This window comes from Oncorhynchus tshawytscha, linkage group LG03, assembly GCF_018296145.1.
Source record: "Oncorhynchus tshawytscha isolate Ot180627B linkage group LG03, Otsh_v2.0, whole genome shotgun sequence".
Taxonomy (NCBI): domain Eukaryota; kingdom Metazoa; phylum Chordata; class Actinopteri; order Salmoniformes; family Salmonidae; genus Oncorhynchus; species Oncorhynchus tshawytscha.
The window spans coordinates 54,899,251-54,915,215 of NC_056431.1; the positions used below are offsets into that span (position 1 = coordinate 54,899,251).

The following is a 15,965-nucleotide window of genomic DNA, read 5'->3' on the forward strand; positions in this document are numbered from 1 at the left end:
AGGTTACAACATTATTTATATCTATAAATGAAATCTGCCATTTTTCTCATGTTTCTGGAATCACAGAGTAAAATGTGTTTTATTTTTATAATAAAATAAGTGAAATAAGATGGTTTTGAATAGGCTACTGAGTGCTTGTTGAGATGTTTTGTATTTGCCTGATAAAAGGTTTCATACATTTCAATAAACCTTCATCGAAGAGAGCAAAGGACAGGAGGGATGGTGGTAATGTTATCTCCCTGAATGAACAACCAGTTAATCACCAGGCTGATCTCATATCCACTATAACTGGAGTACATTCCTCTGGAGGGAAAAGTCAACGGTACATCCCAAATGGCACCCTATTCCATATTTAGTGTAGCATTTAGTACACTACTTATGAACCGGGCCTATAGGGCTCTGGTGAAAAGTAGTGCCCTATATAGGGAATATGGTGTCATAACAGCCGCTCACTGAAACCAGGCTACAAGGCTTTGGTTTAACTAGCAGAGCCGAGAGCGTCATATTGATTCAAAAACAAATGTACTTTTTAATTACTCTGCCATTTTTAAAGTCACATGTCACCCCTCAACCATAACTTTTTCTTAACAAGTCTATATAACACAATGTCATTGTTAGAATCTGAATATCACAAACATCATTTGTGTTATAAGCGGTTTTAAGAGGTTATGTTTTCCTCCTGTCCCTCACCGCAAGTCATTCACTGGCAGTCAGCCTGACGATGGCCCATTGAAACAACACCTAAACTACAGTCAGGTACAGAATTATTGGCACCCATGACAAAGATGGGCAAAAAAAGGCTGTATAAAATAAATTATACAAATACTGGGCTGTATTGCATGCAATTTGGGGGAGGGGGGATTATATTATTTTATACTAATACAATTGCTCAGAGAAAGACATTTTGTTTAACATTTTTTTTTAGGTGTCAAAATTATTGGCATCGCTGTTTTTAGTACTCAAGCACCATACCCTACCCAAGGATAACAACACTGAGCCTTTTCCTAAAACATTTTATGAGATTGGAGAACAGATTGGGAGGGACCTCAATGTGTTCTCCAATGGGAGGGATCCATACAGAGTCTTTCCAGGTCCTTGATATTCATCATCTGTACTTATGGATTGCCCTCTTCAATACAAACCACAGGTTTTCAATGGGGTTCAATTCTGGAAAATGTTGAGTTTGTGGTCAATAAACCATTTCTTTGTGGATTTTGATATGTGCTTGGGGTTGTCATCTTGCTGGAAGATCTACTTGTGGACAAGTGTCAGCCTCCAATCAGAGCAACCAAGTTCATGACTAAAATGTCAGGTGCCATTGTCAGATGAGATGAAAATAGAGCTCTATGGCCATGCATACCAGTGGTGGGTTTGGTGTTGTAAAACAAATGCATATGCAGAAAAGTACATCATACCTACATACCTGTAAAATATGGTGGTGGATCTTTGATGTTATGAGGCTATTTTGCTTCCACTGGTCTCCAAATCAAATCAAATTTTATTTGTCACATGCGCCGAATACAACAGGTGTACCTTACAGTGAAATGCTTACTGTAATAACTGAAATAATTACGGACAAGAACAAGAAATAAAAGTAAACAAGTAATTAAAGAGCAGCAGCAAAAAAAATAACAATAAACAACAGTGAGACTATATACAGGTACAGAGTCAATGTGCGGGGCACCGATTAGTTGAGGTAATATGTACATGTGGGTAGAGTTATTAAAGTGACAATGCATAGATAATAACAACAGAGAGTAGCAGCAGCATAAAAGGCGGGGAGGGGGCAATGCAAATAGTCTGGGTAGTCATTTTATTAGGTGTTCAGGAGTCTTATGGCTTGGGGGTAAAAGCTGTTTAGAAGCCTCTTGGACCTAGACTTGGCGCTCTGGTACCGCTTGCCGCTCGGTAGTCTATGACTAGGGTGGCTGGAGTCTTTAAAAACATTTTTTTTAAGGTGGTCCATTTTTAGGGGCTTTCTCTGACACTGCCTGGTATAGAGGTCCTGGATGGCAGGGAGCCTGGCCCCAGTGATGTACTGGGCCGTTTACCCTACCCCCTGTAGTGCCTTGCGGTCGGAGGCCGAGCCATTACATACAAGGCAGTAATGCTCTCGATGGTCAGGATGCTCTCGATGGTGCAGCTGTAGAACCTTTTGAGGATCTGAGGACCCATGCCAAATCTTTTCAGTCTCCAAGGGGGAATAGGTTTTGTCGTGCCCTCTTCACGACTGTCTTGGTGTACTTGGACCATGTTAGTTTGTTGGTGACGTGGACACCAAGGAACTTGAAGCTCTCAACCTGCTCCACTGCAGCCCCATCAATGAAAATGGGGGCGTGCTCGGCCCTCCTTTTCACTGCAGCCGACGTGAGTAAAACATTTAAACGTGTTAACCTTCGCAAGGCTGTAGGCCCAGGCGGCGTCCTCAGAGCATGAGCAGACCATCTGGCTGGTGTGTTTACGGACATATTCAATCAATCCTTATCCCAGTCTGCTGTTCCCAAATGCTTCAAGAGGGCCACCATTGTTCCTGTTCCCAAGAAAGCTAAGGTAACTGAGCTAAACCGGGGCGGCAGGGTAGCCTAGTGGTTAGAGCGTTGGACTAGCAACCGGAAGGTTGCAAGTTCAAACCCCTGAGCTGACAAGGTACAAATCTGTCGTTCTGCCCCTGAACAGGCAGTTAACCCACTGTTCCTAGGCCGTCATTGAAAATAAGAATTTGTTCTTAACTGACTTGCCTGGTTAAATAAAGGTAAAATAAAATTTACAAAACGACTACCGCCCCGTAGCACTCACTTCCGTCATCATGAAGTGCTTTGAGAGACTAGTCAAGGACCATATCACCTCCACCCTACCTGACACCCTAGACCCACTCCATTTTGCTTACCGCCCCAATAGGTCCACAGACAACGCAATCGCAACCACACTGCCCTAACCCACAAGAGGAATACCTATGTGAGAATGCTGTTCATTGACTACAGCTCAGCATTTAACACCATAGTACCCTCCAAACTCGTCTCGACCCCGCCCTGTGCAACTGGGTACTGGACTTCCTGATGGGCCGCCCCCAGGTGGTGAGGGTAGGTAATAACATCTCCACCCCGCTGATCCTTAACACTGGGGCCCCACAAGGGTGTGTTCTGAGCCCTCTCCTGTACTCCCTGTTCACCTACGACTGCGTGGCCATGTACGCCTCCAACTCAATCGTCAAGTTTGCAGATGACACTACAGTGGTAGGCTTGATCACAAACAACGACCAGACGGACTACAGGGAGGAGGTGAGGGCCCTCGGAGTGTGGTGTCAGGAAAATAACCTCGCACTCAACGTCAACAAAACAAAGGAGATGATCGTGGACTTCAGGAAACAGCAGAGGGAGCATTCCCCTATCCACATTGACGGGACAGTAGTGGAGAGGGTAGTAAGTTTTAAGTCCCTCGGCGTACACAAACTGAATTGGTCCACCCACACAGACAGCGTGGTGAAGAAGGCGCAACAGCGCCTCTTCAACCTCAGGAGGCTGAAGAAATTTGTCTTGTCACCAAAAGCACTCACAAACTTTTATAGATGCACAATCGAGAGCATCCTGTCAGGCTGTATCACCGCCTGGTACGGCAACTGCTCCGCCCACAACCGTAAGACTCTCCAGAGGGTACTGAGGTCTGCACAACGCATCACCGGGGGCAAACTACCTGCCCTCCAGGACACCTACACCACCCGATGTTACAGGAAGGCCATAAAGATCATCAAGGACAACAACCACCCGAGCCACTGCCTGTTCACCCCGCTATCATCCAGAAGGCGAGGTCAGTACAGGTGCATCAAAGCAGGGACCGAGAGACTGAAAAACAGCTTCTATCTCAAGGCCATCAGACTGTTAAACAGCCACCACTAACATTGAGTGGCTGCTGCCAACATACTGACTCAACTCCAGCCACTTTAATAATGGAAGAATCTATGTAAAAAATGTATCACTAACAACTTTAAACAATGCCACTTAATATAATGTTTACATACCCTACATTACTCATCTCATATGTATATACTGTACTCGATACCATCTACTGCATCTTGCCTATGCCGTTCTGTACCATCACTGATTCATATATCTTTATGTACATATTCTTCATCCCTTTACACTTGTGTGTATAAGGTAGTTGTTGTGAAATTGTTAGGTTAGATTACCCGTTGGTTATTACTGCATTGTCGGAACTAGAAGCACAAGCATTTCGCTACACTCGCATTAACATTTGCTAACCATGTGACAAATAAAATTTGATTTGATATCGTCAAAAATAACATCCCGATATGCAACTATTGATTCCCCCCCCCATCACTAATGTGTGTGCGTATACGTGTGTGTGCTTGTGCGCATCTGTGAGTCTCTGAACGTTCATGTGTGTGTGTTGACTTCTCACCTCTTGCTGTGTGATGTCCAGAATGCGTTCCAGAGTCAACTCTTCAAAGTACAGGCGGTCACATTCGTCAAAGTCCGTGCTGACAGTCTCAGGGTTGTGGTTTACCACCACTGTCCGCATGCCCATCTGACGCAGGGCTCGGATACTGGACACTGCACACCAGTCAAACTCCACACTGCTCCCTAGTGGACAGGAGGGATAACAAAAACGTAATTATTGCATTACTTTAACTCACAACTTTCAAATATTGATTTGATTTAATTTATTTTGTTTTGATACATGTTAGTTACGACAACGAACACACATGACAGAGGAGTTGGCGAATTGCAAACAGATCTGCTACCATAGAAAAGGTTTAAAAAAAGACCAAATAGAAATATGTCTGCTACCACCAGGCTAGAGTAAACCATTCATTAGTATGTTGAAAACACCATGATAATACATCTCACCAATGTGATAGGGACCACATCCCAGCACCATGACACCCTGGTCCTTGAACTCCAAGTCATGCTCCTGTTGAATGGACACAATGACACAGGTTAGAAAGATTGAAAAAAGTGTCTAACTTTGACAAACACAAAGCATGGGAAAAAACCATTAAGGACCAAATACTCATATCTTCTCAAATAAAGGTATTGCTTATACTATTAAAAATGGCAGTGTGTTTACATCCCTCAGCCGTTTACCAAAAAAGTGGCGGGGTGTCCACTTTGTTGTTGTTTATACTGCAGATTGGCCTTAAAACATTTTTCTAATTCAGGAGCTAACGTACGGCACCAAGAAATTACTGGACATTGGACAAATACATTTTCACATCGGTTAAGCAGGATAAGGACTCACCTGTCCATGGTAGGTACAGTACAAGTAGTTGGTCACAGCAGGGTACTCTGCAGCAAGGGTGTCAATCTGAACAGAAAAGAAAAACTGATGTCTCCTACAATACAGAACCTACTTATTAGAATACTATGAACACGTGACAATGTGATATGTCTGTGTACAATGCTTTTATTTAGTAGGCCAAGGTAAGGGAGGGTCTGTCGCTAGGAGAGCGATGTCAGAGAGGTGTCACGTGGAGGTGAGGGACGTTGTTAGCCTGAAAGTTCATTTAAACTCCTGTGGGAAATACTCAACGAGTCCCAGATGACACCCTATTCCCAATATAGTGGACTACTTTTAAGAAGTACACTATGTAGGGTAGTAAAAAGGGTGCCATTTGGGACGCATGACATGGACCAGGACCCAGGGGCAGCTGCTCACCTGTTTCACCCAGGGTTTAATGTTCTGAGCCAGCCTCAACACTCTGGCCTCCCCCTCACTGGAGCCAAGGGCCTGGCCCACCTGGCGGTCTGAGAAGCCGTCCTGTTTAGCCTTCAGCAGCAGGGTCTGGGGTAATGTTGCACTGAGGAGAGAAACCAAGATCTGAGCTTAAAGGTTAAATACATATACACACTGAATGTAGCACTTGGAAAACGTGTGTGTTGGGCCCCTCCCTCTGCACCAGGTCAGTGATTGGAGCCGTTTAACCCTCTAGTCTAAACCGGTGGATGGTTCTACTTAGCTAACATATGAAATTGTTTTAAGATGGTCATACCGTGGATCATTAAGCTTTTTGATTTAGAATAAAAAACTAATAATAAACTATTTATATATTTTTGGCATTATGCCAATTAGCTCATTAGCTCATTGAAAAACAGATCTAAAGGAAGTTTGTATTGTTTTTGTACAGTGCATTCAGGAAGATATTCAGACCCCTTGACTTATTCTACATTTTGTTACTTTACAACAGTTTTCTAAATTTGATTAAATTGTCCCCCCCCCAATCAATCTACACACAAAACCCCATAATGACAAAGCAACAACAGGGTTTTTAAATTTTTTGGGCAAATGTATAAAAAATAAATAAAACTGAAATATCACATTTACGTTAGTATTCTGACCTTTTACTCAGCACTTTGTTGAAGCACCTTTGGCAGCGATTAAAGCCTTGAGTCTTGGGTATGATGCTACAAGCTTGGGGAGTTTCTCCCATTCTTCTCTGCAGATCCTCTCAAGCTCTGTCAGGTTGGAACAGCTATTGTCAGGTCTATCCAGACATGTTTGATGGGGTCAAGTCCACTCAAGGACATTCAGAGACTTGTCCCGAAGCGACTCCTACATTGTCTTGGCTGTGTGCTTAGGGTCGTTGTTCTGTTGGAAGGTGAACCTTCACCCAAGTCTGAGGTCCTGAGCCACACCGGCAGTCAAGAAGGCAGTCAAATTCCACGAGACCTTTTAGTCCTGGTAACTAGGCTTCTCCAAGCTCTGATGCTGCTGCTTGTCATTAGTAGCCTACTAAACTTGCTAACTGCCTGGTACACAGCACTCTATTGTCCCTCTAATCACTCTGACATCCATGCAAATGTGATCAAAAATCTAATCAAACACTTCATGAGAGCCCATGAGCTCATGTTGCTCAACATTTCTATAGGCTATGCAATTGCAAATTGAGAAAACAAGAGTGATGGCCTCTATTAAAAGGAGGATCCCATCAGATTTCTATAGGCTATTATATTTATTTCTCAACTTTCCAAATATTAAGCACATTATTTATCTTTACATCAGGAGTATAGCCAACCTGGCTGGCATGAAAATTAACCACAGGGAAAAGAGTCCTCCATTCGGTATTTAAGTGCATAGATGACATGTATTTTTTCTCGCTGCCCCTGTTTCGAGACAGGTGCACAATATTCTATATAAAAATACATGTCACATATTATTTAGTATATGTAAAGACGAGATTAAATCAAGAATACTCTGATGACAATATTACCCTATCACTTGTGAATTATATATTATCACTTGTGAATGATGTCCATAGTAAGGCAAGAAGCAATGCATAACTTTTTTTGCGACTTGTAGCCTAGCCCATAGGCCAATATGTTTTCATTAGGTTTGTATCACAACTAAAGTGGCCAAATAACTTCTTAAAATGTATCCACAATATGGGGGATAGTAGATTGACAGGCTAGTGCTTTGCTGTTCATTAAGTACAAAAGCTATCTTGTGTCTTGTGGTCTGAGAGTCCTTTAAGTGGCTTTTGGCAAACTCCAAGCGGGCTGTTATGTGCCTTTTACTCGGGGGCTTTCCTTCTGGCCACTCTAACAAAGGCCTGATTGGTGGAGTGCTGCAGAGATGGTTGTCCTTCTGGAAGGTTATCCCATCTCCACAGAGGAAGAGTTCTGTCAGTGACCATCGCGTTCTTGGTCACCTCCTTGACCAAAGCCCTTCTCCCCCGATTGCTCAGTTTGGCCAGGCGGCCAACTCTAGGAAGAGTCTTGGTGGTTCCAAACTTCTTCCATTTAAGAATGATGGAGGCCACTGTGTTCTTGGGGATCTTCATTGCTGCAGACATTTTTTGGTACCCTTCCCCAGCTCTGTGCCTCAACACAATCCTGTCTATGAGCTCTATGGACAATTCCTTCAACCTCATGGCTTGGTTTTTGCTCTGACATGCACTGTCAACTTTGGGACCTTATATAGACAGGTGTATGCCTTTCTAAATCATGCCCAATGTATTGAATTTACCACGGGTGGACTACAATCAAGTTGTAGAAACATCAAGGATGATCAATGCAAACAGGATGCACCTGAGCTCAATTTCGAATCTCATAGCAAAGGGTCTGAATACTTACGTAAATAAGGTATTTCTGTTTTTAGTTTTTTATAAAATTTGCTAACATTGCTTAACCTGTTTTCACTTCGTCATTATGGGGTATTGTGTTTAGATTGTTACGTTACAGCCTTATTGTTCCTCATCAATGTGGAAAAAGTCAAGGGGTCTGAATACTTTCCAAATGCACTGTATGTCCAGAGAAAAAAAATCTAAAAAAAAGGTAAAGAAAATAATAAGTGAATCACAAGATGTGCTTAAGAGTACACGATGAGAATAGCCCTGATGGTATGGTGTGTGTTTCTTCTGTGTAGGATTGTGGCCGTTCGTGGGTGTGTGTATATAGTTACTATCTGCTGGTAGAGTACAGACAAGCACACACACACACACAAACAGCCAGGCCATGGGTTATATGACTAAGGTAATTGACGTGTCTGCTCTGCACTCCTCCCACACAGGGCCCAAAATCTCCTCTATCCCTCCATCGCTCCTCTCTAGCATCCCTCCAACCTGGGCAGAGCCATGGCAGGAGGGTCATACAAATATGAATGGACGATTGAGACGGCAGGTGGACGGAATGAGACAGACTGGAGAAGACGATTAGTGGAGAGAGAGAAAAGAAGTGGAGAGAGGTGCTAAGACACTTGAGGAGAGGAGGACAGAGACTGGAGGAGGAGAGGTGGACTGTCTGAGAGGAGGGAGTAGGAGTATATTTCTACAGCAGGAGGGATAGAGTAGTGGGTGAGCTGCTAAGGGGCATCAAGAACACATCCCCATTGGACTGACAGTCTCAGTTTAACTGTGCCCTCATAGCATCACCTAGTGGTAGAAGTGTTAAATGCATCAAGTTTTTTTTCATAACAGTGATATTTGTGAGTTTGTGTGTGTGTGTGTGTGTGTGTGTGCATGCATGCATGCATGCGTGTTTGCATGCATGAGTGTGTGCGTGCAACGATGCACATGTATGTTTGCGTGTGTGTGTGTGCGCATGCATGTGTGTGTTCCTACCTGTTGAACTGGCTCAGGTGCTGCTCCAACTCTGTGATGTGTCGTAGCTTGTGTAGGAACCACTTGTCTATAGCAGTGAGATGGTGGATGTGGTCTACAGTCACACCACTGTGAAGGGCCTAGAGAGATACCGGGAGAGGGTCAGTCAATACAATACGGTTTTACTCATATCACCTTACTTTCTGCTTTACTCTCAACACACACACACACACACACACACACACACACACACACACACACACACACACAGAGAGAGAATCAAATCATTCTAAGCAGTCATGATAATAACACAATTCAACCTGTTCTAACACCTGTGCTTTTAAATGTGCTACCAACTGCTGGTAAGAACAACCAGTCAATCAATTATGATGAGACATTCAAGTCTCATGACTGACAAAGTAAGTTGCATGAATACCATGATGATAAAAACACAACCTATTGCAGAACATAAGAAAACATTCAGTTGAGTTGTGCGATGGAGTAATCAGGCATTGTTGAGTGGAGTCCTTCTCATACAGGGAATGATGCAGTGTAATTGTGAGCTGTGTCTGCTGCGGTGCCTTCGGAATATAAAGCAGGGCCCAATGAGGCGTGACGGGCCCAGCTCCAACACCCACACACACACACACACACACACACACACACACGTTCTCTGTCTGTTACCTGGGCATGTGTGGGACGCAGTACAAGACAGAAGGACACACGCAGCACTAAGTGGTGCCTTTCAGCCATGTGTGATTCACATGGACAGGCTGTTTAATAGAAGACATAACCAGCTCACAATGAAATTAGGCACTGAGAGAAAAAAATGCTGAAATCTCTCACATACACACACACACACACACACACACTCTGCTGCCAGGCTAACCTTGAGTGTTATTGGCGTCTCATAGCGTGATACGATTGGGCCCATTACTTCTTAATACATCGTACAAGCATCAATCATTTCATCCTGCACTCAATGAAGGATTCCTCACTCTGTTCCTCTCCCACACATACACCAGGGTTCCAGACTGCCACCATTTTACTTTGCTGTACAAGTTCCATTATTATTTTAATATTGTTTTTATTTATTTATTTATTCTTCATTAAGTCAAAACTGTAACTAGGCCACTCAGGAACATTAAATGTCGTCTTGATAAGCAACTCCAGTGTAGATTTGGCCTTGTGTTTTAGGTTATTGTCCTGCTGAAAGGTGAATTTGTCTCCCAGTGTCTGTTGGAAAGCAGACAACCAGGTTTTCCTCTCGGAAGTTCTTGCCTGTGCTGAACTCTATTCCCTTCATTTTGATCCTAAAAAACTCTGTGGTCCTCGCCGATGAAAGCATACCCATAATATGATACAGACACCACCCTGCTTGAAAATATGAAGAGTGCTATTCAGTGATGTGTTGGATTTGCCCCAAAAATAACACTTTGTATTCAGGCCAGAAAGTGTATTTCTTTTTTACTTGAGTGCCTTATTGCAAACAGGATGCCTTATTCTGTACAAGCTTCCTTCTTTCACTCTGTCATTTAGGTTAGTATTGTAGAATAACTACGTTGTTGATCAATTGATCCATCCTGAGTTCTCCTATCACAACCAAGAAAACTGATTTAAAGTCAACACTGGCCTCATGCTGAATTCCCTGGGCGGTTTCCTTCCTCTCCGGCAACTGAGTTAGGAAGTATGCCTGTATCTTTGTAGTGACAAAGTGTGTTGATATTCAATCCAAAGTGTAAATCATAACTTCACCATGCTCAAAGGGATCATCAATGTCTGATTTTTTTTTTTTTACCCATCTACCAATAGGTGCCTTTATTTGTGAGGCATTGATCAACCTCCCCTGGTCGTTGTGGTTGAATCTGTGTTTGAAATTCACTGCTCGACTGAGGGACCTTACAGAGATTAGGTAGACATAAAAATCATGTTAAACACTATTATTGCACACTGAGTGAGCCCATGCAAGTAATTATGTGACTTGTTAAGCAAATATTTACTCCTGAACTTATTTAGGCTTGCCATAACAGAGGGAGTGAATACTTATTGACATTTCACCTTTTCAAAAATGTCTAAAAACATAATTCCACTTTGACATTATAGTGTATTGTGTTTAGGCCAGTGACACAAAATCTCAATTGAATCATCTTTTAATTCAGGCTGCAACACAACAAAATGTGGAAAAGGTCAAGGGGTGTGACTACATTCTGAAGGCACTGTATGTGGTGTCTCTACCTTGGCCAGGGAGAAAACCCGTGTGCTGGAGGGTACAGCCAGCTCCTGGTGTAGGTCCTGCTGAGCAGACCAAGGCTTGTTGAGGGGCAGGCGGGGCATGAACCCATCCACAGAGGGGTGGCACATTCTTAGAGCCTTCTGCATGCTCTCCTCAAACGTACGCCCAACCGCCATCACCTGAGAGGACAGGGGAGAGAGAGAGAGACGTTAAAACTAGAAGATAAAGTGACAGACAGGTTTCATTTAGAGTCATCTCTATCACTCCCTACATCTATTAATGGAAGGTAAACTGAACAGAAGTAAGTCAAGATTAAGTAGGCTATCCCTGAATCCCAAATCAACCCCTAGCTCCTACCCCCTAAGCACTACATGTAGATATGAGAGGATAAAATAGGTGTGAAAGCAACATGGTAATATCCCCCTTGAAGCGGAGCGTGTGTGTGTCCCGTACCTCTCCAACACTCTTCATGGAGCTGCCTATTTCTCGGGACATGCCCTGGAATCGGTCAAGGTCCCAGCGAGGGATCTTAGTGACAATGTAATCCAGGCTTGGTTCGAAACAGGCTGTGGTTTTCTCTGACACCGTGTTCTTGATCTCCGGCAGAGGGATTCCCAAAGCCAGCTTGGCTGCAACAAACGCCAGGGGGTACCTTGAGGGGGCATGGGGAGTGGGTTAGGAGAGAGTTGAGATACTGTTGTACTGCGATACTGCACTTAAGATAGACCCTATGGGTCCTGGTCAAAAGTAGAGCACTGTGAAATTAATATTTTATGGATTACCCTTTGTTTCAGGGGGGTCAGCATTAATATTGTAGCTAGATTGGGGCTTCCATCAATGTAATTGTCTGCATCATTTCCAATCCCCCATATATATTTTTGTAACTATATTTATTATTTTAAATATACATTTAAAAATTTATTTGACTTTATTTTCCCCTAACCCTACCCTAATTGGGGTAAACGATTTCGATATATTTTCCTTCTATTTTTAGTGATCAGGCAGAACAAGCGTCTTACCCGGTGGCCTTGGATGCGAGGGCAGAGCTGCGTGAGAGGCGAGCGTTGACCTCTATGATGCAGTACTCTAGAGAGCCAGGGTGAAGGGCGTACTGGATGTTACACTCCCCCACGATGCCCAGGTGACGCACTACCTTGATGGCTGTCTCACGCAGCATGTGGTACTCCTCATTGGACAGAGTCTGGCTGGGGGCCACCACAATAGAGTCACCTGGGGGAGGAAGAGTGGACAAACAGACCAATGAGAGGATAGATTCTATGTATAGTCACTTTACAAATTACCTCGACTAACCTCTACCCCCGCTTGCCCCCTGTATATAGCCTTGATATGGTTACGTAATTTTCTTGTGTTAATTTAATTAATTTTTAAAACTTTAATTTATTTAGTAAATATTTTATTAACTCTATTGTTGGTTAAGGGCTTGTAAATAAACATTTCATGGTAAGATCTACACCTGTTGTATTCAGCACATGCGACAAATACAATTTCATTTAATTTTATTTGATTTAGAGTGGAAAGAATGTGTGTGTGTCTGTCTGTCAAAATCAAATTGTATTTGTCACATGCTTTGTAAACAAGAGGTGTAGGCTAACAGTGAAATGCTGACTTACGGACTACTCCCAACAATGCAGAGAGAAAAATGTACAAATAATAACACAAGGAACAAACACACAATGAGTAAAGATAACTTGGCTATATTGATGCAGATATGTACATATAGTTAAGGGTAAAGTGACTAGGCAACAGGATCGATACAGTAGCAGCAGCATATGTGATGAGTCAAAAGAGTTTGTGCAAAACGGGTCAATGCAGATAGTCTGGGTAGCTATTTGGTTAACTATTTAGCAGTCTTATGGGTCTGGGGTAGAAGCTGTTCAGGGTCCTGGTGGTTCCAGACTTGGTGCATCGGTACCGCTTGCCGTGCGGTAGCAGAGAGCACAGTGTATGACTTGGGTGGCTGGAGTCTGACAATTTTTAGGTTCTTCCTCTGACACCACCTGGTATAGAGGTCCTGGGTGTCAGGGACTCTGCCCCAGTGATTCCAAGCAGTTGCCATACCAAGCGGTGATGCAGCCAGTCAAGATGCTCTCAATGTCGCAGCTGTAGAACTTTTTGAGGATCTGAGGGCCCATGCCAAAACTTTTCAGCCTCCTGAGGGGGAAGAGGTGTTGTTGTGCCTTCACGACTGTGTTGATGTGTGTGGATCATGTTAAATCCTTAGTGATGTGGACACCGAGGAACTTGAAGCTCTCGACCCGCTCCACTTCAGCCCTGTCGATGTGGAAGTGCTCTGCCCGTTTCCTGTAGTCCACGATCAATTCCATTGTCTTGCTGACATGGAGGGAGAGGTTTTTGTCCTGGAACCACACTGCCAGATCACTGACCTCCTCCTCGTCTGTCTCGTCGTCTGTGTGTGGGTGTGCGTGCGTGCGTGCGCGCATGTGCTTGTAATACCTGTGTGAATGCCGAGGGGGTCAAAGTTCTCCATGTTGCAGACAGTGACACAGTTATTAGCGATGTCCCTGACTACTTCATACTCCACCTCTTTCCAACCCATCAGAGACTTCTCCACAAGGATCTGACAGCTCATCGCCAGGGCCTAGTCATACAAATACACATGTTTTCTACTTCATAACTTTTTGAAACAATTTGCTACATTGTGACCGCCTGAACACAACCCAGCATTCATGATTAGGCTAACACTGAATTGATCTTTGACCTACTGAGTAGATTGAGTAGACGGTTTGCCATTCATATGCCCGGCCTAGCCTGCTTGTCAAAAAGATGCATGCCTAAGAGGCCTGAATGGGTCTTGTGTCCTCAACAAGTCTTTTGACCTACCTTCCGAGCGGTCTCCTCCAGCTTGTCCTTGTTGGCACAGAGTCCTGAGCCCAGTCCGCCCAGGGAATAGGCAGAACGTAGCATGACCGGGTAGCCTATCTGATCCGCTGCCTTCAGGGCATCTGCCACCTATAGGACAAACAACGTCCTTACATCACACTATACTATTCAACTCCGATCTGCAACTTACCAGACCTGGGTTCAAATACTATTTGAAATCATTTAAAATACTTTAGCTGTGCTTGACAGGCTTACCGGACCAATAGACAAGTCCTGGAACTCCAAATGCTACACATTTGGCACCCTGGAAAGGCTAATTCAAAATATTTCAAATAGTATTTGAGCCCAGGTCTGCACCTTACAGCTATAAAATGCCTACACCTGGGTTTAATCTCACATTTTTTTCCTCGTGTCCTTTCCGCCGTCCTCTCCTCACCTCCCTTTCACAAAAAGGGAAGCAAGGAGATGAGAGTGGATGCAAGGAAAGAGGGAAGAATTTTGAGATCTACCCCTGAACATTGTTGTTGATGTGGCTTGTGTTTGTCCAGAAGCCTCACCGTCTCCACAGCGAAGCTGGGAGCGATCTTCTCATTGATCTCGTTGAGCTTGTCAGCAAACAGCTGTCTGTCTTCAGTAGCCATAATGGACTCTACAGGGGTCCCCAACACCTTCACCCCATACTTCTGCAGTACCCCACTCTGGAACAGCTCCACTCCTACACATACACACAGACACACAGGGAAACATGCACACACGTGAGCAAACATATGGGAGAATGCATGTGACTTCAGAGTGTAGGTGTAATAGTCAGATAGAAGGCACATACAGTGGGGCAAAAAAGTATTTAGTCAGCCACCAATTGTGCAAGTTCTCCCACTTAAAAAGATGAGAGGCCTGCAATTTTCATCATAGGTACACTTCAACTATGACAGACAAAATGAGAAAAAAAATCCAGAAAATCACATTGTAGGATTTTTAATGAATTTACTTGCAAATTATGATGAGAAGCGCTCATCATTTCACATAGGCTACATGTTGTATTAAAACAGCACATAAAACACTAAATAAGTCAGGAGAATGAAAGAAAATGAATTGTTTTGGCTACATTATTAGCCTATTAGTTCAAGGCTATAGCCGACAAAGAATTACATTGTGAAGCATTTACGAGTGCAACACACTAGGCTGGTAGGAACATTAAAAGCTCAGCATTGTATTAAATAATTATAGTTTATAAATTGCGCATATAGGCTGTGACTTACTTAGAATTAAATAAAAATGAAACAAAGGCTTAATTAGGCTTAATGAATTTGAATTCACTTGTAGAAACATGAGTTTGGCCAGTCTGTAGCTTCAGGCTCATGCGATGGTGCCTGGAGAGCAGGTCAGCAGTGGAGAATATCCTCTCAGTGCTTACATAGTTGCTTAGATTTATTTTTTCTATAGGTAGACCTAAAGTTTACCTAACCCTATCAAAACAGAAAGCTCCTTGAAAGAGGTAATATGTCAGGCCTACTGGGCAGAAATCAATGATAGACTATCGTATAGATAATAGAACAAAAATGAACGAAACTTAAGAGATCCGATTGCTTGTTTATAAATAATTTTGCTACAATGACACACTTAGCTAGCTACCCACCTTGCTCCTTTCTGTTAGCATGTAATACAACATCATGCTTTTACAATAAGTGTCTTTTCAGATTCCCAATGATTCTTTAGTTGTGGACACTACATCACCACTCGCTCTTTCTCTTGGTCCTCATCTTATTAACTCGTCTTCATTTTGCACCTGTGTGTTTTATCAGTTTCTTTATGAAAATA

The 15,965-nt window shown here is 43.2% G+C and overlaps 1 protein-coding gene across 1 annotated transcript in view; it reads right to left on the minus strand.

Moving 5' to 3' along the window:
• cps1 (carbamoyl-phosphate synthase 1, mitochondrial) overlaps positions 1-15,965 on the minus strand; it is an 80,313-nt gene that overhangs the window by 40,896 nt on the left and 23,452 nt on the right. The window contains exons 15-25 of the mRNA XM_024407428.2: positions 14,705-14,862; positions 14,148-14,276; positions 13,761-13,905; positions 12,305-12,515; positions 11,739-11,937; positions 11,288-11,464; positions 9,074-9,192; positions 5,674-5,815; positions 5,257-5,322; positions 4,866-4,929; positions 4,417-4,598 (exon numbers count right to left, since the gene is read on the minus strand). Coding sequence (XP_024263196.1) covers positions 4,417-4,598; positions 4,866-4,929; positions 5,257-5,322; positions 5,674-5,815; positions 9,074-9,192; positions 11,288-11,464; positions 11,739-11,937; positions 12,305-12,515; positions 13,761-13,905; positions 14,148-14,276; positions 14,705-14,862 — 1,592 coding nt within the window. The remainder of the gene's footprint in view (positions 1-4,416; positions 4,599-4,865; positions 4,930-5,256; positions 5,323-5,673; positions 5,816-9,073; positions 9,193-11,287; positions 11,465-11,738; positions 11,938-12,304; positions 12,516-13,760; positions 13,906-14,147; positions 14,277-14,704; positions 14,863-15,965) is intronic.